The 22,885-nt window shown below is 43.8% G+C and overlaps 1 protein-coding gene and 1 pseudogene across 2 annotated transcripts; both read left to right on the top strand.

Annotated features, from left to right (window-relative positions):
* Positions 1-272: 272 nt before the first annotated feature.
* Positions 273-9,250, top strand: LOC145348633 (uncharacterized; annotated as a pseudogene). The gene is made up of 4 exons (XR_013887956.1): positions 273-362; positions 4,796-4,892; positions 4,973-5,206; positions 8,995-9,250. The product of XR_013887956.1 is annotated as an uncharacterized LOC145348633 (transcript).
* Positions 9,251-13,455: 4,205 nt separating this feature from the next.
* LOC145348632 (zinc-binding protein A33-like) lies at positions 13,456-22,221 on the top strand. Its single transcript, XM_080196798.1, is given in 3 exon segments — positions 13,456-13,474; positions 21,415-21,901; positions 21,903-22,221. Coding segments are annotated over 3 exon segments (561 nt in total). The 3' UTR covers positions 21,958-22,221.
* Positions 22,222-22,885: the final 664 nt, after the last annotated feature.

Below are 22,885 nucleotides of genomic sequence, written 5' to 3'. Positions count from 1 at the left end.
CATGACTCAACCAAAATGGCTGCAGCTGTACGACATTGACAAGGGAGAGCGCCATGTAATCTCTAACAATGGATGTACAGGCAGTCACACCAGGGATATGGCGCCTCGAAGAACCGCCCCAAGAGTTACTGAGGGAAAGCTAGGCCGGCTGCTGGATACACGCGAGGAGAGGAGAAAAGATTTCTTCCCCCAGATGGGCAATGAGCCAGGGGTTGCACTACCAGCGAGGTCTGGGGGATGGTAGAGGTGACAGTCAGTGCCCATGAACTTCCATGGAGGACCAGCCACAAGTACCACAAGGGCAACAAGGGCGAGTGTCCATCCTGCCTTGGCAGTCAATGTCCTCTCAGTGGCACTACTGGGTAAGGCACAACTGCTGACGACTGATTGGTTGGAAGATGTAGGGCAAGAAAATTTTATTTTTACCAACCGTTTCTTCTCATCCAGATGTTCAAAACCCTTCATATGCTTGTGCCTTCCCCTGATACCTGCAATTTTCCCTGATCCCTGCAACCATCAATAACAATTGTATTTATAGAACAGCTTTCTTCAAATCTAACTTCCCTAAAAACTTCACAGGATCAATATAAAACAAAAGATGATACTGAACGACCTAAGCAAGTATAGGGCCGATAACCAAATGCTCCGTCAAAGAGGAAAGATTTAAGAAATGTCTTAGAGAACATAAAAACATAAGAACTAGGAGCCAGAATAGGCCATCTTGTCCCTCGAGCCTGTTCTGCCATTCAATAAGATCATGGCTGATCTTTTCATGGACTTAGCTCCTCTTACCTGCCCATCATCCTTACCCTTAATTCCTTGACTGTTCAAAAATTTATCTATCCTTACCTTAAAGGCATTCAATGAGATAGCTTCAACTGCTACACTGGACAGGGAATTCCAAAGATTCACAACCCTTTGTGTGAAGAGGTTTTCCTCAATTCAGTCCTAAATCTGCTTCCCCTTATTTTGAGGCCATGCCCTAGTTCTAGTTTCACCTGCCAGTGGAGACAACGTCCCTATTTCTATCTTATCTATTCTTTTCGTAATCTTATATATTTCTATAAGATCTCCCCTCATTCTTCTGTATTCCAATGCTGGTATAACTCCAGTCTATGCAGTCTCCCCTCAAAAGCCAGCCCTCTTCGGAGGAAAGTGAGCTGGAGAGGTGCAGAGGATTTGTGGGAAAACCTCAGAGTTTTGGGATCGAGGTTAACTAAAGACTTGGCTATAGTGTGAAAGCCTGGAGTAATTGAAATTGAGAGGTGCTCAGAAGAGTAGAATTAGAGGATCTCAGCTATCAAGGAGGGTTGTGGAGCTAAAGTTTAAAGTTTATTTATCGTTGTCACAAGTAGGCTTACATTAACACTGCAAAGAAGTTACTGTGAAAATCCTCTAGGCGTCATACTCTGATGCCTAGGTACACTGAGGGAGAATTTTGCGTGCGTATGGACCTAACCAGCACGTCTTTCGGACTGTAGGAGGGGACCTGAGCACTCGGAGGAAAGCCATGCAGACACAGGGGAAACATGCACATTCCGCACGAATAGTGGCCCAAGCTGGGAATCGAACTCGGGTCCCTGGCGCTGTGAGGTAGCAAATCTAACCACTGTGCCAAGACATAGGGAGGGGGACAAGCTGATGGAGGAATTCAAAAACAAGGGGACAAATTTTAAATGACAGGCCCAATGTAGTTCAGTGAGCATAGGGTGGGGGTGAGGCGAGGTGTTTAGCCCTTTGTGTGAGTGAAACACTGGAGGAGTTATTTCAGTGTAGAAGATCTCAAGGGTTTTGGATGACCTGAAGGTTATGGAGGATAGAATGTGAGAGAGCAACCAGGAGTGCACTGGAGTTATCTAGCCTGGAGATAACAATGGCATGAATATGGGGGTGGGAGGGCTCCAGATGGGTTGAGAAGGGGAACAAAAAACCATAACACTTGCAAATGACTGGTACTGGTCAAACTGCTCTTTTATACTGAAATAACTTATCCAGTGTCCCTTCACCAGACTCCCTTTATTTGCAAACTTATCTCCACGACTTAGAGTGCTTCAGATACAAAGTCAGAATCCAGAATGTCAGTAGACCCGACACTCCTCAATATATATACATAGGTGAGACTCCCTGATTGGGCAGGCAATCATTACCTCAATCAGGGAGCTCATACTCCAAGAGGCCCACCTCATGGTCCTCGTTGAGGTCATTACGTATACCAGAATTCAGCAACGGTGCCAATAATATTGGCTTTGACAAATATTGACTTTTCCTCCTGGGCACAAGGTGAGAGGGCTGTCCTGTGCTGAGAACCTGGAGTAAATTGGACCGATATTCTCTGGAGTTTAGTAGATTGAGAGGTGATCTCATTGAAACATACAAGATTCTGAGGGGTTAACACTGACAAGTCATTTCCTCTCACTGGGAAAATTAGAACAAAGCGAGTGGAGGGGGAGGCAATAATTTAGGAAAGAAATGAGAAATTTCTTCACTCCAAGAATTGTGAAGAGGGTTGTGAATTCGTCACCTCCAGTTTATTCAAACTTGAGGGCAATTGATTCTTGATTTCTCAGAGAATTAAGGGGCACGGGTAACAGCAAGACTTTGGGGAAGAGGGAGGAGATCAAGCGTGATCATATTGAATAGCAGTACAGGCTGAAGACCACAAGAAATAGAAGCAGCAGTAGTAGGCCCTTTTGCCCTTTGTTGTTGCTCTGCCATTCAGTAGGATCACGGCTCATCCAACATTATCATATCGACTTTTCTGCCCTTTCCCTTTGAACCTTTATTCACTTACGATCAAAAGTCAATCATTCTCAGCCTTCAATATACATAAGAACTCTGCCTCCATTGATCTCTGTGGCAAGGAATTTCAAACACCCACAATATTCTGAGAGAAGAAACTCTCCTTCATCTCTGTCTTAAATTGGTGATCCTTTATTCTTAGAGTATGCCTTCTGGCCCTAGACTCTCCCATGAGGAAAAACATCCTCTCAACATTCACCCTGTCAAGCACTTTAAGAATCCTAAGGGGGTGGTTGAGGGTGTGATCTTTGAAGTGCCGAAAGAACATCAGAACAGGAGTGCTTCAGGTCCATTTTTTCAGCAAGAAAAGAAAAATGAAATCTTATCATGATTAGAAAGTGTGATTCTCACCAGTAAGGGGAGTAGACAGAGTTTATTCAAGCTGGGAAGCCAGTAAGAAGACGCTATTGTGCAATCCCTGTGTACACAGTGCATTTGGAGATTGTCACCCTCCCGCAGATATTGCTTCCTCGAAAATCCAATTCCCCATGTTTGAGCCCCTCCCCTGACTTTGGCCCCACAAATATGAACCCCCACCACCAGCCGATCGCTGCCCCGATTCACCCACCCACCCCTCAGTGATCTCTCCATGCACTGGCTCCCCTTCAGGCACTGCCTCCTTCAGATCCTGGCCTTTTCCATTTGATCCCACCCCTTGGTACTGCCCAGTGCCTGGTTTTCACTGCCAGGGTGCCAGGCTGGCACTGCCATGGTGACAAGCTGGCACTGCCCAAGGCTCACTGTCCGTATATGTCCCAACACCAGGGAGCCTCAATGGCCTTCAGTCCCACCAATGAAGCCATCACATCTGGTCCCTGTTGTTGGGGGACCATATGTGATCCTTATTGGTGAGGACCATCATCAGCCGCAATGGCAAATGAACTTGGATGATTATTAAGGGTGTGAAGCTGATTACACAATCAATTCTGACTTGGTATTATCATGAGAAACTAAGCGCGAACCACGTTTTTCGCTTCTCTTACTGGCTCACCTCGCTGATCGACAGGCATGAGAAGCCAATAAGATCATCCCTTATATGTTTCAATGAGATCATTCCTCAGTCTTCTCAGTTCCAAAGAGTGGAGTCTTAACATATTTAACCTTTCCAGACAAGACAATCCCTCCGTACAGGCTATCATCCTACTCAACCTCCTCTGAAATGCCTCCAATGAAATAATACCTTCCTTAAATAAGGGGCCAAAACTGCTCTCAGACCCCCAAATATGGTCTCACCAGTACCTTGTACAGTTGCAGCAGGACTTCTCTACTCTTAGACTCCAACCCCCTTGAAATGAGGACCAACATTTCATTAGCCTTCCTGATTACCCTCTGTACTTGTGTGCTAGCTTTCTGTGTTTCATGCACAGGTACCCCCAAGTCCCTTTGTGTTGCAGTTTTTTTATATTTAAAGAATACTCTGTTCTTTAGTTCCCCTTCAAAATGAACAACTTCACGTTTTCCCACTCAATTTATTATACTCCATTTGCCAATTTTTTTTGCCCACTTACTAAATATATCAATATCTCTTTGTAAACTGTTTGTTTATCTCTCGCAACTTGCCTTTCCACCTATTTTTGCATTTATCTGCAAAGGGTTAATCAGGCTGCTCCTGCTCCTATTTCTTCAGTTCTTATTTCCTTAAATATTGTTAAGGTAGCAAATGCCATATTTTAATCACCCTGAGTAAAGTGGTTCATCTTAAATTTGCTACAGGATTATTAGTTATTATTTTATGTTGATAGTATCTTGTGTGAACTTGGATTCACAAGTTGAAGCATCTTCTCCAATCATCTACCTTATCAAATCTATTCATATATTCTATATGAAGCTGTCATTGGTTTGAAACTGTATCTGGTCTGATTCAATACCTTTTACTCTGCCCGTTATAAAGTGCTCATGCCACAAGTTAACGCCTCTCCCTGAACACCTCTCCTCACAGTTTGTGATAACAGCAGACATTACAATGGATCACACTCAGATCTGATTCCATTTTTAGCGCCAGCTGAAATTATCCTTAGATTCCATGGAGAAGAAAAAGAAAAATCAAAAGTGAATTCAAACAGCAGCAAGAGAGGGAGATTTCAGAACTGGAGGTGAGTATGACTTCAGTTGCCTTTCAACATTGCAACCCTTTAACAACGCACTGTTTAAACAATGTCTCTCACTGTCATAGCAACTCACTGGATCCCTGGAGCAAGACATCTCCGCACAATTTGCCAAAATCCATCAATATCTTGAAGACAAAGAGAAACATTTAATCGAAGAGCTGAGGAAACAAAAGGAGGAAGATCTGCAACCAATGGAGGAGAATCTCAGAAGAATTGAAGAGGAACTGACTTCACTTGAGGGGAAGATATTGAACCTTTGTGTAGACATCGAGCAGCAAGACAGTGTCTCCTTTCTCAAGGTGACCCTTTATAACCCAAACCCCAAACTGTTGGTGTAATTGTAAACTTCATTTTATAATAGGGTCAAACCCTATCACAACTGTGCAATATATGCAGTATAGAATCATAGAATCCTACAGTTCAGAAGGAGCCCATTTAGTCCACCGAGACTGTGGGAGAAAACTGGAGCACCCGGAAGAAACTCACGCAGACACAGGGAGAATGTGCAAACTCCAAACAGACAGTGACCCAAGCCAGGAATCGAACCCGGGTCCCTGGCACTGCTAACCAGTGACACCATTGCGCCCAGTATAAATGCATGTTATCAGTCAGGATTCAACGCAGAGTGTCAGAGAGGTGCTCCCACACTGTCACCACCTAAAGCTGACAGCAGTGTAGCTGGAAGCAGAGTGGGATAGAGGAGACACATTGTTTCTTTATCTGTCTTCTTTCACTGCTCTCCTCTGTTCCTTCAGCCTTCCTGCCAAAGAGCACCCCATAGCTTTCTGACACGGGGTCATGCAGACTCAAAACGTTGGCTCTATTCTCTGTCTACAGATGCTGTCAGACCTGCTGAGATTTTCTGCCATTTTCTGTTTTTGTTTCAGATTTCAGAATCTGCAGTATTTCGCTTTTAGCTCATGGATTTGTTTGTCACCAAGACTGTGGCCACCTGCCTGATCTACTTACTGCCTGTACCACCTCTCAGTTCCCTTTAAACACTGCAACCCTCTAACAATCTGCTGCTTAAACACTTTCTGTCACCATCATCTACCTCCCCCCCCCAGCCCATCTGGTCAAATTTCCACTGTCCCAGGCCTGAGCATTTCTCTCTTTCCTTTCCAGTCTCCACTTAGGCCTCTCCAAATGCAACTTGTCACTGAATCCAACCTCTTGTCCCTCAATCCTAAACGCATTGAACTGATTTCCCCCTCCCCCAGCCCCATGTTAGCTGATCATGTTGTGTGGCTGGATTTTCTGGCTTCCCCTAGGGTGTGTTTCTCAGTGCCGGGAGGTGGCCCACCATGGGCTGATTGCAGGATCCTCTGATCCCATGAATGAGATTTCCCGTTTCATTCACTGCCTGTTGCTGGGAAACCCATGGTGGACCAGAGTATCCCACCAGTGGGAGCAGTCATAAACTTGTGCCCAATGTTTCTCTCTCCACCTATATTGTTCCCACACTTCAAATCTGCTGATTTCACTTATCTCCTGCAAAATAAAAACTCTTCTCCCCCCTCCATGTGGTCAGTGCAGACGTGATGATCTGAATGGCCTCCTGCACTGAAGGATTCTATGAATATGTTGTCACCTCCCAAATTATTGCCCATATTTCCTGGAACTCAGTGCCTGAGTCCTTTCTTCAGATTGCATTATATCAGACGACTCTTTTCACAGTGACAATTGGCATCCCCTGGTTCTATAGAAATAATGAACAGAACCTCCTCAACCTTCTTGACCTGTCTGTTGTCTTTGGTTACCACACCATCTTCCTCCACTGCCTCTCCAAAGGGGTGTGACTGCACTCACCTGGTTCCATTCTTACCAATCTAATCACAGCCAGAGAATGCCCATCAATGTCTTCTCTCCCAGCTCTTGATCTGTAGGTTCCCCAAAGATCCAACCCTGTTGCCATCCCCCACCTCCCTATTTCTCATCAGTATGTTGGCCCCTTAGCATTCTCCCTTGATCCAATTGCCCCATCTCATTCCCAAACATGCATCATTTCTCACATGTACACTGATAACACCTGGCTCTATCTCACCACTACCTTTTCCAATGCATCCATTGTTGCTAATTTATTAGACTGATTGTCTGTACTGGATGAGCAGAAGATAACTCCATTTAAATATTGCCTACAGTCCCTGTCACCAATCTCCGCTCCCATTTACTGCATCCAGTCCCAGGTGAGATTCCCCAAAAATTGTTTTGAACGAAACACCTCAATTTGTCATTACCCAGCTGGGATACCTCCTAAATTGTTATAAAGCTGGGTAAGGAGAGATCACTGGCTCCATGCCTTTATTCAGCCCATTGGTCGCAACAAAGATTTAATCAAACAAGGGAAAGGTTCCCTTTCCCTTGGATACCTGTTCCAGACCCAATACTTATGTATAAAAAAGGAGCCAATCTAACCTGGCTTTCTTGAGTTAAGACAGAGTAAATTTATTAACCAATAGAAAGGAGAAATGTTAAAACATATTCGTACACATTAGAAGTGAGAATTGAGTCCAATAGTAAATAAATACAAATAAAACATTATATGGAATAGTCATTGAGTGAGTAGATGATAATGCATTGCAGCTGATATAGATTGATTCTAGTATAGTTGACTTTGGTGGCAAATAGTGGATTCTTTGATTCTGTCTGCAGTTCCATACAGAGATTTCAGTTGTTTTTCTAGTTGCAATCCTTTTGCTGGTCGCTTGACTTTCACGAACAGAGACGAATGCTGTAATCTTGCTGCCACTAATGCTGGTAGGATCAAGTGATCCATTGTTGTGGGTTTCCCTGCAGTAATGGATGTGTTCAACAGGAAACCCCATTGACAATGTTGGAACCATAAGATCCCACTGTCAGTGAATGGCACAACACTTCCCGCCACCTCCAGACAGAGCAATTGTGTAGGCATATTCCTGCAAAAGATTACTTCTTTTGCAGGGGACCTGCTTTGGGTTCTGTATCACACACCTTAAGTGTGGAAAACTTCCAACTGCATTTACCTATAACACAAACATGCACATACAGATACACACAGACATGCACAGAGACACACACACACACACAAATGTACACACACACTCGCACAGACCAACAGACAGCTACCAGCAGGCTGGTAACAAGCTGTCTTTGAACACCCTCCAGTGCATTTGTACTAGTGACTAATACATAAGTCTCATCCAGTAATACCTGTGCCTTCTGGGTGGGGCTGGGGGAAGGGGTCGGGGGAAGGTTATTTATTTATTTGAATGAGGCATCTTGAGCCTGCCCTGCCAGAATGACATCATGAGACTTGTCTCTTTTTTTTTGCTAAGTGTTTAAAAATATGGCCGCAAAACCCGGCAAGGAAGTTGACAGGTTGTCCTCTGCTTTTCCCACCTGAGACAACACTTAGAAACAATCAAAGCATTCCACCCAGTAACATGAACAGTTGGCCATTTATTCCCTCAGGACTGTTTCACCATTGAGATTGTGGCTGATCCGTGACCTAACTCCACATAGATACCCCATATCCCTTAATCCCTCTCATTTACTTTCAAATCTGAGGCTGATACTTTTTGCTCATGGTTAATCAATTGTGATTTGTGAAAAAGTGTTCCAAATGTCTATTTACCCTTTTCCTGTCAAAGTAGTTCCTCACTTCAATCCTGAAGGATCTGGCCCTGATTTGTCATTGAGGTTCCCCTTGTCTTGATTCCCTAGCCAGTGAAAATAGCCAGCTTTTGGGCTGTATGGGCATCACAATGAGCCCAATCCTAATCACACCTGATGTGTACACAGATACATGTTGCCCCAGAGCTGCCTGGGAGAATCCTGGAGCGAGTGCACTGGCTATTGTCTCCTTAAAGGGCTGCTGAGATTATAGGTAGCATCTCCATCACTGCTCAGGGGTGAACAGATTAGGGACGAGTTCTGAATTATTTTGAGGATAAGTGGTGTGATAACAGATTAATGGAACGCATCAGTGAAAACTCTGTCCAGATCCCTTTTCATTTAACTAAAATCACTGATTCTACATCATTGAAAGTTACAATCTAAACAGCAGCATGTATATTTATTAAAATATTTCTGATTCTCTATCCCACAGGAACTGAAAAGATTGAAAGAAAGGTGAGTATCTAATCCAAACTCACATAGAGTTTTACAGTGATCACAGTTTGTATCCAGCAGAGAGTGTTTAAATCAATCCCATTCACACAGCTACCTGGAGAAAGGGGAAGATGGGGAAGATGCAGAGAGAGGTGAAGAAGATAAGACAATACTTTTGCTTCAAAGACAGAAATACACTGGATTTCGAGGCCCATTGCTCTACACAGCGTGGAAGGAAATTAAACAGATCATCTCTCCAGGTAAGAGCCTCCGCAACCTTGAGTTCACTTCTGTAGAGTTTTCTGCTCTCTCCATCCCCTGTCCGCCTCCCCTCGTCCCACCTCCACTCCCCCTTCCCTCTCCCCCCAACCTGAACTGCCCTTCTTGAATGTGCCGCCTATTCCTGGATATAGATCACTATGGTAGCAACATCTGGGACCTCACTGAAGGGACGATCATTATTTTATTCGGGAGCTGAGATTAGGACATCCAAGAATGAGGGGATCAGAACACCTTACTCAGCACCCAGCTCTTGAACTGTCCAGTCGGACTCACTGGACAGTGATCAGATTGCAATGCCTTACTGATTGTGTGCCTCTCCATCCCAGGAACACTGACCAGTGATTACAGGAATAGGAGAAGGCCATGGAGCCTACCAAGAGTCAATTGTCAATTCAGTGAGACCATGGCTGACCTCCAAACCAACTGCAAATATTTGCCTTTCCTCCATATTGTGACATACTATTGATTAAAAACCTATCAATCTCAGTTTTCAATTTAACACTTGAGTTCCAATTGTTTGCCATTTTGCCGAAATGATGTTCAAACATCTATTATCGCTTCTGCATAGAGGTGTTTCATAAGTTCATTCCAGTAAATTATGGCATTATTTTTATACTATTCCCACAAGCCTTGGATAGCGCAAACAGCAGAAACAGTTTAATTGTTTACACTATTTGTCAAGAGCTAAGAAACAATCTTGCCACCATTACATTTCTTGGTGCATTCTAAGACCATAAGATGTAGGGGCAGAAGTAGGCCATTTGGTCCATCAGATTTGTTTCAGCATTCAATGGGATCATGACTGATCCTGATGTGACAATCCTCAAATCCACTTACTTACCTTATCCCCATAACCCTTGATTCTCTAACTGATTAACAATCTGTCTATTTCAGCCTTGAACATACTTAATGACCCAGCCTCCACAACCCTCTGCGGCAAAGAATTCCACAGATTCACTATCCACTGAGGGAAGAAATTCCTCTTCACCCCTGTCTGAAATGGGTGATCCCTTAGTCTTAGACTATGCCCTCTAGTCTGAGAGTCTCCCACGAGGGGAAACAATCTGTCAAAACCTACCCTGTCAAGTCCTCTGAAAATCTGATATGTCTCAGTAAGTTTGCCTCTCATTCTTCTAAACTCCAAGAGTACATGCCCAACCTACTCAACCTTTGCTCATCAGAAAATCTCTCCATACCCGGGATCAACCTAATGAACCTTGTCTGGACTACCTCCAATGCCACAATATCTTTCCGTAGATAAGGGAACAAAAACTGTTCACAGTATTCCAGGTGTGGAATTATATTGACCAAAGATGCAGAGGAAGTAATTTTCATGGAAATTGCACTGAAGTGCAACAATTAGAATAGTTGGAATGGTGAACTTCAATGGTCCAAACATAAACTGGCTTAGAAACAGTGTAAAGGCAGAGAAGGACAAGAATTCCTAGAATGTGTCCAGGAGAATTTTCTATGCTTCCAGTCCCATGAGAAAAGAAGCATTTCTGGATTCTTTTTGGGAATGATGGGACAATTGGATCAAGGGTGAACATGAAGAGGACGTTAATCATTGTACCACAGGAATTAGTTTGGCTATGGAAAAGGACAAGGAACAATCCAGAAAAAGGGAAATTTTTTGTGGGAAAGCCAACTTCAATGAGATGAGAACAGACTTGACCCAGATAAACTGGACTCATAAATTGATGGGCAATACAGCTGCTGAAAAATATGTTGCCCTCTTAGAGTTTGAGTCCAGTCAAGATAAATTGCCTCAAGGGGGGAAAGATAAGACAAATAAATCCAAAGCTCCCTGAGTACAGTTCAGGCAGATAATGTGGTTATGAAAATATATGGGACACTTGCCTTATTAGGCAAGGAATAAACTTTAAGAGCAGGGAGGTTATGCTGAAGCTGTATAAAACACTGGTAAGGTCACAGTTAGAGCACAACGTGCAGTTCTGGTTGCAACACTATAGGAAGCATGTGATTAGGTTGCAACACTACAGGAAGCACTAGAAAGGGCGCAGAGGAGGTTCACTAGAATGTTGCCTAAACCCTTCAGCCCTCTAAGCCTGCACCAACCAAGCTGCTGAACTGAACTGAAACCTTTTATCCCCTATCCTTCGGGAACTACCTATAGAAAAATTGGACAGATAGGAATACGCTTTTTCCCTTAGTAGAGGCATCAGTCACCAGGGGGTGTGGATTTAAGTTCAGGGGCAGGTGATTCAGAGAAATTTTGAGGAAAACACCTTTTCGCCCAGGTGGTGGAACACACTGCCTGAAAGGTTAGTAGAGGTGGGAACCCTCACAACAATTAAGAAGCATTTAAACGAGTACTTGAAATGCCATAGCATACTCAGCTATGGACCAAGTGCTGGAAAATGGGATTAGAATAGACAGGCGCTTGCTGGCTGAAACAGATACGATGGGCCAAAGGGCCTCTTAGTGTGCCGTAAAACTCTTTGACACTATCACAACTGTACAACCTAAAATAATGACGGGCACATATAAGGTATCTTTTCCCAAAGGTAGGGAGTCTAAAATTGGAGGGCATAGGTTTAAGGTGAGAGAGGAGGGATATAAAAGGGTCCAGAGGGGCATTTTTTTCACGTAGAGGATGGTAAATATCTGGATCGAGCTACCAGGCAGGTATTGGAGGCAGGTAGAATTTTATCTTTTAAAAAGCATTTAGAGACTTACATGGATAAGATGGGTGTGGAGAGATCTGGGCCAAATTCAGGCAACTGGGACTTGCTCAGTGGTAAAAATTGGGCTGCATGGACCAGTTGGGCCAAAGAGCCTATTTTCATGCTGTAAACCTTTATGACTCTATGTATCAGCAAAGTGCTGACAAATGCAGAAGAAATCCACAATTTGGATGATACCCTGCGGAAGACACACATTGGGCCCAGATTGTTTGGGCCAAAGGGCCTGTTTCCCGGGCTGTTTTTGTTTTGTTCTTTGTTTTTGTACTTGGCGGGTGATTGTAAATAACATGGAACACTGCAATTACCTCAAGATTTAAAAAAAATTATGGGAACCCATGAAACACCTGGGGTGGGATTTTACAGCCTCACTCATCCTGGAACTGGAAAATTCCACCCAAAGTCAATGGACCTTTCCATTGTCTGCCCCTCGCCCGCTACGATTCCCATGGCAGGCAGAGCGGTAAAATTCCGCCCTATTTTCCAACCTCACCCGTAGCTGGGATTCTCTGGTCTGGCTGTGGTGAATGGAGATTTGGCTGAGCGTTGGCAGCAGTGGTGTTCCTAGGGAGACAGTCTTTTCCAGCAGCCTGGTGTGAACAAATGACAACATTTGGTGGTGTCACAAATGGATGAAAGAGTTGACAATTGTGGCATTTTGTGCTGGGCGCAGGCATTAGTGGAACTGAAGAGTTACATACAGGAAAAATGAGGATGAAAGCGCCTTTAGTAGAGCTGGATATCACAGTAATAATTGGTGAATTAACACCAGGAATGCCTGGGAAACAGTTAATGGGTGCTACAAGTCTGACTCAAAATATTATTATGCAACAAGCAGGATCCTTAAAATGACACATCCCACAGAGAATTCTGAGACTGAAGTAGATGATAATGATCCACCAGAAGGAATTGTATTCATCACAAGGAGTTTTAGTTTGGTGATGATTGTTGTAGTTACAGGTTTATTTAACTATGTTTTGTTGGATACTGCTGCACTGCTTAACAACGTGTGCAACACGTTAGTTAAAATGTCACCTTGATTCATTTAGTAGCAAACATCGATGCAAGGTAAAGGAGTATAAAAGTTCCTCTTGTTTTAGGTTTTGCAATGAAAACACATTGAGCTCACTAAAAAGAGTGGTGATTCCATGCAAAGTAACTGGAGTAGGTCACTTCATCAATACTGATGCAGTCTGTTGTAAGATATCCTTGCTGTTGAGTAAGCCTTCCATGAAAAATGTCACACAGTACATTGGACATGGCGCATAATAAGGCATTTCTTTTTTATAAAGTCAATGGATCTGCAGTTTAGTCAATCAGGGCCATATACTATCCCCCCAACACTAGCTGTTTTGACCAAAGTGTTACAGAAATATTAGTGACATCAGGTGACAAGAGCCAAAAAGAAACAAAAACAAATTGTCTTAAAGTCACAGAAACAATTTGCCGAACCTTCTTGTCAAAGATTAATAATGCTGCTGAAACATGGAGGTAAGATTGATGATGAGTACATAAGGTTCGTAGAAAAGATTAGTGCAAAATGTGAAACTTGTAACCCATATCAAAGGATGCCACCGCATCCTACTGTAAGCTTTTCATTAGCAAGCAGGTTTAAGCAGTGGATTTTCACAGTGCAAAGATGTGCAGGTTAGGTGGATTGGCCATGTTAACTTGCCCCTTCGGATGTCAAGATGTGTAGATTATGTAGGTTAGCCATGGTAAATGTTTGGGGTTACAGGGATAGGGTGGAGAGAAGGCCTGGACAATATACTCTCAGAGAGTCATTGCAGACTCAATGGGCTGAATAGCCTCCTCCTGTACTGTAAGGATCCTATGTTTCTATGATAAGACTGTGCGACAATAAGAAGTAGGAGCAGAGGAAGGCCTTGCGGCTCATCGAGTCTGCTCCACCCCATTCAATTACGTCATGACTGATTCAAAACGATAATTTTCAACTCAACTTTCCCCCTTTATCCAAATTGAAAATCTGTCTATCTCAGCTTTGGATGTACCTAACAACCAGAGAGTCAGTAAGACCCCATGGCATTCTAAAGCATGATGGTGGGCAGGAAACTGATTCTGGGATTGCAGTCTCCACCAGCTTTTATCAAGATGGTATAAGGGTGAAGGTTAGTGTGCATCACGAGTCTGGCACTCTGCGCTCCTAATCTGACTGAGTTCCATTGAAGGAATAGGCATCTCCAAACACTGAGAATTTTTCGTGAGGTGGAACCAGCTTTTTAATATAACATAATTCACAACCAATCAGACATGTGCTGGTCAATAGCCTAGATGAGGGAACCTTTTGGCACCTAATTTTAAAGATCTTACGCATGCCCCCACCATAACAACCTAGTCGCCGCACTACTGGAAGGACGTGGAGACTTTGGAGAGAGTGCAGAGGAGGTTTACGAGGATGCTGCCTGGTATGGAAGGTCTTAGCTATAAGGAGAGATTGGGGAAATTAGGGTTGTTCTCCCTGGAAAGACGGAGAAGGAGGAGGAGACCTAATAGAGGCGTATATGATTAGGAAGGGTATAGATAGAGTGAACAGGGAAGCTTTTTCCCAGGTTGGATGTGAAAATCACGAGGGGTCACGGGCTTAAGATGAGAGGGGCAAGGTATAATTCGGATGTTAGGGGGAGGTTTTTCACACAGGGTTGTGGGGGCCTGGAATGCACTGCCAAGTAGGGTGGTGGAGGCAGACATGCTAGAGTTGTTTAAGGCTTACCTAGATAGGCACATTAGCAGACTAGAGAAGGAGGGATACAAAAGACTTTTCTAAATAAGGATCAAGAGCCTCAGGGCATTCCTGCTAATCAATAGATTCCTATGGGCCATCCAACATATCTTATGGCTCACCTGTCTTTTACATTGGAACTTCTGGGGATCTTCCGTGAATGTCTGTATAGGCTGTTGTATGTTTACTGATGTCTCTTTTTTACATCCACAGGTGATTCGGTCCGCCTTGTTGGCCAACAAGGGACATACACACGGTGGGTTGTGTGAGGGCTGCTCTTGGATGTTGCTTTGAGAGTTGCCTAGTGCTTCACGTCGTTAGTGTACACTTAAACTGGACCAATTGACAGGCAACATGACAGCTCAGTAACTATCACTGTTTGCTGAGCAGTTACAGAGACCCGGGTCGAATCTCCGACTTGGGTCGGTGTCTGTGGGAGTTTGCACATTCTCCCCGTGCTTGCGTGGGTTTTCTCTGGGTGCTCCGGTTTCCTCCCACACCCCAAAAACGTGCTTTTAGGCTGATTGGTGTTAATAAATTGTCCCTAAATTGGAGCTCCCTATTGGCACACATATAATTCTCTAAATTTGCACCCCTTTATTGAGGAGTCCATGAGATGTAGACAAAAGTCCTAGGTAGAAGAAGGATTGGAATGAGGCACTCACTGAGTGTTAAAATGGACGGTGTGGGCTTGTAGGGCCGAAAGGCCTGTTTCCTGTGCTGTGTTGTTCTTTGTTCTTTGTATGCACCTCCAGCATCCAACAGCCTCCAGCTCCCTGTCCCTCCCCCACCCATAACCCGCTTCTCTAAAAGCCCCAACTAAGAAACCCAAATTCACCTCAGTGGTGACAATTGAAAACCCTCATGAGAGAGAAACGGGATGGTATTTTATCATCACGCGGCACCCATTTTTTGCGCTTGGAAAATTGGTAAAGTTGGGCACTAGGTGATCAGTGCAATCTATATCTGTTTCCATACCAGTTCCCACTTTATCAAGGCCAAAAATCCGGCACAATCAGGATCTTGCCCAAAATGGGCTTAACATCAATTTAAATATTTTTGCACGCATCTCAAACCCATTAGCAAGCTGCACACTCCAATTCACCAGCACGCTTGTCTTTACCACTGCGCCCTCCCCAGCTGGATCGGTCTAGAATAGACATGCTCTATAAAAGTAAGATTGTGGCACGCCATGAGTATGGATTAGTGAGGAGGTACATGCCTACCATCAGATGGCTCCGTGATGCTCACAGGGGGTTGTTTTGCGTTTTGGGTCAGGAGGGATGGGGGTCTGTTGCTGATTACGGTGTCCAATGTCCGATTTGCAGCACGAACCCGGGTCTCAGCACTGACCTGAGGATGCTGCTGGGTCCTAGAGCATGCAGCACTCGTCCAAGTGGGGATGTGCTGGAAGCCTTTTGAAGTAGCTGTGCTGCAGCCTCAGGACTTTTCAAGCAGCTGTGCATTTGGTCACTACTGCATGCGTTCTGAGTGTGTGTTACTGGTGAATGAATGGAGGTGGGCTGTGTTGCTGGGGAGGGGCTGTGGGGAGGAGGATGGGCTGTGATCACTCTGCCTACGATCAGTGGGGAGGTAACTGCAATCAGTCGGGATGGTGGGGTGTGGGGGTATAAGGTGGTCAATAATCTTTGGGGGGTCCAAGTCCGTGAAACTAGAGGAAGGCCTGGGAAGGATCTGTTAGGGGAGCTGCAGTTTTCTTTTTTTTTGCGCATGCGTGGCTGGAGGCTCCAATCAGTGCTGCGGGATTTTGGGCCTGTTCAACCCTGCCCATGGGCTTCTGCAGCAAGAATCAGATTCGCTCAAAATTTGCAGCCAGACTGAATATGGGGTGGCGGCAGCGGGGGGGGTCGAAAAACATGCCCAAAAAGCAGAAATGAAATTGTCCCACTTTCAAGTCCACCCGGCACTTAGACAAAAAATTGTAAAATAACTGACCAGAGTCTACATAAGGACATAAGAAATAGGAGCAGGAGTTGGCCATCTAGTCCTTCGAGCCTGCCCCGCCATTCAATAAGATCATGGCTGATCTGAAGTGGATCAGTTCCACTTTCCCGCTTTCTCCCCATAACCCTTAATCCCCTATCTATCAAAAACCTATCTACCCGTGACTTGAATATATTTAGCGAGGTAGCCTCCACCACTTCAACGGGCAGAGAATTCCAGAGATTCACCACCCTTTGAGTGAAGAAGTTCCTCCTCAACTCTGATCTAAGCTGCCCCCCCTTATCTCGCTAAATATATTTAAGTCACAGGTAGATAGGTTTTTGATAGACAAGGGAATTAAGGGTTATGGGGAGAAAGCGGGAAAGTGGAACTAATCCACTTCAGATCAGCCATGATCTTATTGAATGGCGGGGCAGGCTCGAAGAGCTAGATGGCCTACTCCTGCTCCTATTTCTTATGTTCTTATGTTCTTGAGGCTGTGCCCTCTAGTCTCAAAATGATTGACAGACAGTGTGGCTAACATCTGTGTGTACTCTTGAGAAATTCATGGAACCTGTTTTGGTCACATTTGTCATCTGTTTTGCAGGTGTGTTCAACCATAATTTTCCTATTCACATGTATCTAATACTCACCCTCAATGTTAGAGGTTAAGATAAATATTCTGACCTTCATCTTTCTGACCTTCTATAGTAAAGTTTATTTTTGTTTGTTCAAAACACTGGGGAATCTTGTGGCTCTATTAAGACAAGTGTCTTAAAAATCTCAAACATCAACTAATTTGAACAAAACATTGGTCCCTAACAGGATCCTGTCAACAACTTGGAGGTCTGGTCAAGGATCACAAGAGCCCACAGACTCTCATGCCATTGTCTGCTCCAGTACCCACAACCCCATGGCCTCTCATAACCCCCATGTCAAACTATACCCCACTATTCACTCCCTTGGCCCCTCACACTGTCCAGACAAAGCAATGGAATTTCCATGTCCATTCACCCAATATACACTCTGCACAGAACCAATGATCCAAAGTGCCAAATTCTCCATGCTTGCTGGCAGTGGGTACAGGATGTGCGAGACTGGAGAATTCCAGCGCAGGAATTAAAAATCTGGTGATAACCATTAAACCATTGTCAGTTACAAAACAGAACATAACCGGTTCACCAATGTTCTTTTGGGAAGGAAATCTGCCGTCCTTACATGTGATTCCACAGCCACAGCATCGTGGTTGACTCATAACTGCCCTCTGAAATGGCTTGGAAAACCATTCAATTCAAGGGCAATTAGGGATGGGCGACAAATGCTGGCCGGCCAGTGACACTCACATCCCCTGAAAGCATAATAAAAACACTAGGGGTAACTTTTCCCTCCCACCTGCCATGGAAATTGTCACGGGTGGCGGGGGATGTGTGTAGGGGAGAAACGGACCATGCAAAGGTCATTTGACCTCGGTGGGATTTTCTGGTTTTGGGGCAAGCATGGCCAGAAAATTCCACCCATTACTCCAAGTGCCACAGCCCAGTGAGTACAGAAATAGGAAAACAAAGCAAATGAATGCATGGTTGGAGAGATAGTGCGTGGCCGAAGGGAAGGTTTTAGATTTCTGAGGCACAGTTCAGGGCAACTGAAGCCTGTATAAGACAGAGCGGTTACACCTGAGACTGGGACCAATACCCTTGTCAGATGATTTGCTAGTGCTGTTGGGGAGTGTTAGAAGTAGCTTGATAGGGGAATGGGAACCAGAGATGAGTTCAGATAGCGGAGAAGCAAAGCTGGTAATGGTAGGAAGAAGACTCATAGGTGAAATTGGAAGACAGCAGAAATAAGGGCAAACATCATGTCAGATCAAAATGAATAAAAATGTTAAAAAGGCAAAATTATAGGCACTCTATCTGAATGCACACTGCATTCACAACAAGGTAGAGGTACTGATAGTGCAAAGAGAAGTAAACAAATATCAACCAATTGCCATCATCAAGACATAACTGCAAGGTGATCAAAGCTAGGAGCCAAAATTTCAACATTTAGGAAGGATATCCAAAAAGCAAAAAGTGATGGGGTTGCATTGTTAATAAAGGGTGAGATCAGTACCTCAGTGAGAGAGGTTCTTAGATCGGAAGATTGAGATGCAGAATTAATTTGGGTGGAGCTAAGACACAACAAGGGGAAGAAAACATTTGTTTGAGTTATTATCAGCCTCCAAACAGGAATGATAATGTAGCAATCAGGAAATTACATTGGAATGTGAATTATGAGGAGGATGCAAAGAGATCTACGTTAAGCTAAGGGACTGGGCAAGTACTTGATGGAGGGAATATAATTTGAAAAAAGTGTGAAGTTATTTACTTTGGTAGGAAAATGAGAAACAGAGTATTTCTTAAATGGTGAGAAATTGAGAAGTGTTGTTATCCAAAGGGACCTGGATGTATTTGTTCATGAGTCACTGAAAGCTGGAATATTGGTACAATTAGTAGAGCAACTGCTATGTTTGTATTTACTAGAAGAGGATCTGAGCACAGGAGTAAATGTGTCTTGTTGCGATTCTATAGATCCCTGGTGAGACCCCGCCTGGAGTATTGCATGCAGTTTTGGTCTCCTTACCTAAGGAAGGATAGACTCACCATAGAGGGAGTGTGATGAAGGTTCATCTGACCTGGGGTAGCAGGATTGATCTATAAGCAGAGATCACAGCTACTTCTCCCGAGTTTAGAAGGTTGAGAGGCTATCTCACTGAAACATATAACATTTTGACAGGGTTCAGCAAGGTAGATGCAGGGGGGATGTTTCTGCTGATTGGTAGTTGGGGAACCAGCTACCAATCAGCAGAACCAGGGGACATAGTCTCAGGATGAGAGGTGATTCTGAGATTAGGCTTTGAATTAATCCAAATCTAATTTCTTCACCCAGAGGTTGGTAAAACTTGGGAGTTCTTTATTCCAGAGGGCAGTGGGGGATCAGTCATTGAGGATTATCAAAACAAACTTCAATAGATTTCTACATATTAAAGACATCGAGGAATAGGAGCATAGTGTAGGGACATGACATTGGGGTAGAAACTCAGCCATGATCCAATTGAATAGCGGAGCAGGGATGAGGGGCTGAATGGCTTACTCATGCTCCTATTTTCTATGCGCCAAAAAAGAAGTTGAAGATTATTTATTAGTGTCACAAGTTATTCTAACTTTATTAGAAGTTACTGCAAAAATCCCCTGGTCACCACAGCCTGGTGCCTGTTTGGCTACACCGAGGGAGAATTAAGCATGATCAATGCACTGAATCAACCCGTCTTTCAGACTGTGGGAGAAAACCGGAGCACCCGGAGGAGACCCACGCAAACATGGGGAGAACGTGCAGACTCCGCACAGATAGTGACCAAGGCTGGAATCGAACCCAGGTCCCTGGCACTATGAGGCAACAGTGCTAACCACTGTGCCACCCTTCTGCCTTACAAGTGCTTAAACTAAGAAATTGTTGGATGCCCTGTAAGAGAGGCATCGCATAGAATATGGAGAAAATTACTTTTTTCCCTTGATTTGTTATGAAGTATTGTTTGTGCATGTTAAACATTAAGTTTGATATAAAGAGAAGTAAAGGAATCCAGGTTAAGTACATACAGTTGATTGGAGAGTACTTGAAAACGCAGGAAAAGTCATTTACCCGTACAAGACTAGAGTGGAGTCAGGAGGCATTTATCTGTAACTGTTCAATCTGTTAACAAATCTGATGATTGACTCAGGTTTATTCCTTGACTGGTTGGTGAGCAGGATTAGAACATTGCCCAGGTCCCAGCTGTCATTGAAATATATTAATCACCAAGGTTTGTTGCATAGGGCACAATTTTAAAATTTGCTGATTACATAAAAGGTGGAAATATTATGAACTGTGAAGTATCCTTGTGTTAAAATTCAAAAAGAGGGCAATCCAAAAGCTAGCCTCAGTAAAGGTGATTATGAAATTACTGTGGTGAAAGTTAATCTCATTCACCATGATCACAAAACCCATCTTGTTCACTAGTATCCTTTCAGAAAGGAAATCTGCCATCTTTACCTGGTCTGGCCTACATGTGACACAGTAAGAAGTCTCATAACATCAGGTTAAAGTCCAACAGGTTTATTTGGTAGTAAACATCACTAGCTTTCGGAGTTTATCCCTTTGTCAGATGACTCACCTGTTGGAATAAACCTGTTGGATTTTAACCTGGTGTTGTGAACTTCTTATTGTGTTTACCCCAGTCCAACACTGGCATCTCCAGTTCATGACTCCATGTGACACCCACAGCAATCTTGTTGCCTTATAATTGCACTCTCAAATGGGTTAACAAGCCACCCGGTTGTACCAAAATGCAACAAAAAGATTGCCTCAGTTTAAGAAGAGAGCCACACTGCCACCTTCTCATGGGCAATGAGGGATGGGTATCAAATGTTGGTCTAGCAATCAAGGTCCCTTGAAAAAATAAAAATAGATTATAGGATGTGTGTTGAGTCCAGTTATACAGATAACTGATCTTGATTGATCATGACGAAGGGTCATCTAGACTCGAAACATTGGCTACATACTCTCCCCACTGATGCTGTTAGACCTGCTGAGATTTTCCAGCATTTTCTGTTTTTGTTCAGATTTCAGTATCTGCAGTATTTTGCTTTTATCTGATTATTTTGATCTTAACTCGTGTCCATCCAGCTTCTTCTGTCTAAAATATTTGACATGAACTCTTTTTTATTTCCCCCAGTCCCAGCCTCACTGGCCCTGGATCCAAACACAGTGCATTGTAACCTCATCCTGTCTGAGGACATGACCACTGTGAGACGCAGCAACACAGAATTACAGGTTCCAGATAACGCCGAGAGATTCAATACGACTGTCAGTGTCCTGGGGTCACAGGGTTTCACAGTAGGGAAACACTGCTGGGAGGTGGAGGTCGGGGACAAAACTAGGTGGATAGTGGTTGTGGCTAAAGAATCAGCTAACAGGAAAGGGATAATAAAAATGGGACCTGCTCATGGTTACTGGGCTGTATGGCATAGCAATGGGAATGACCATGGAGCTACAGAAACCCCAATTGTTCAATTGACTCTGAGTATAAAGCCCAAGACCATTGGAGTTTTCCTGGACTAAGAGGGAGGACAAGTCAGCTTTTACAATGCTGACAATATATCCGTTCTCCACAATTTCACTGACACGTTCAGTGAGAAACTTTCCTTTTTCCCATCCTGGGTCATTCAATGAGGGCGAAAATGCCACCCCTCTTAAACTGCGTCATTCTGAACCGTAGATTGCTAAATTATTGTTTCAAAGTATGGAGAGAGTGTGTCCCCTGATGAATAAGTGTAGCACAAGTCACACATTAACATACGACAGGAAACAGAATTGGGAAAGGGACCTGGCAATAAACGGTGGAGAGTATTGGGCGAGTGAGTTATAAGTATTCCATGCTCTGAGATCTCAGGCTGTGATTGTGTCAAGATGTGCGTATACCTTTGAAGTTGTGCATTTCAAAACTACTGCATATCATTGCATACCTCAACAGGACATGACGTATCAGCCCCATGAGTCAGTCATCAAGCAACAAGGTAAAAATCAGGACGGGAATTCTTTAGCCGATCATGCCCCTCTGCTGGCACAAACAAGGATGGATAACTTGGTGCTTGGCCAAATCTCCATTCACTGCAGCAGGAACAGAGACTTCTGCCAATGTGAACGGCCAGAGAATTCCAAAACAAATGTATTATATTTGGCATCCTTCCAAATCTATCTGTAATCTGTATCGATGTAAACTACATCCATCATCTTGGCTTCAGATAAAGAATACACATTATTATTTCATCAATCCTTGGCTATGTTAATATATTTACATTAAACAACAGAAGAACGTAACATGGTGGCAGTTAGTGACGGTATGGTTTTGGTGACATGGCTGAGAAAGATATAATCCTAAACCACTTTACATCCAGCTTGAGAAAACAGCTGGCATGAAAGTGAAGTACACATGGTATCATCATATTTAAAGATTCTGCAGCTTTATCGCGATTCTACACACACCGTATCTTCATTTTGGTTTTGCACCTTGGTCCAGGCAGCAGACAGGAGTCCCAGGAAGATTGTTGAATTCTGGGAAAACTTAATTAATAGAAATTCTGAAGAGTGTAAACAGGAGATGAAATAAAACAGCAAACTGCTGGCTGTTTCACTTGAAGTTGGTT

The sequence above is a fragment of the Carcharhinus amblyrhynchos genome, chromosome 9 (genome assembly GCF_965287045.1).
Source record: "Carcharhinus amblyrhynchos chromosome 9, sCarAmb.v2.hapA, whole genome shotgun sequence".
NCBI classification, from domain to species: Eukaryota; Metazoa; Chordata; class Chondrichthyes; order Carcharhiniformes; family Carcharhinidae; genus Carcharhinus; species Carcharhinus amblyrhynchos.
This window is presented reverse-complemented; position numbering and strand designations above follow the sequence as displayed.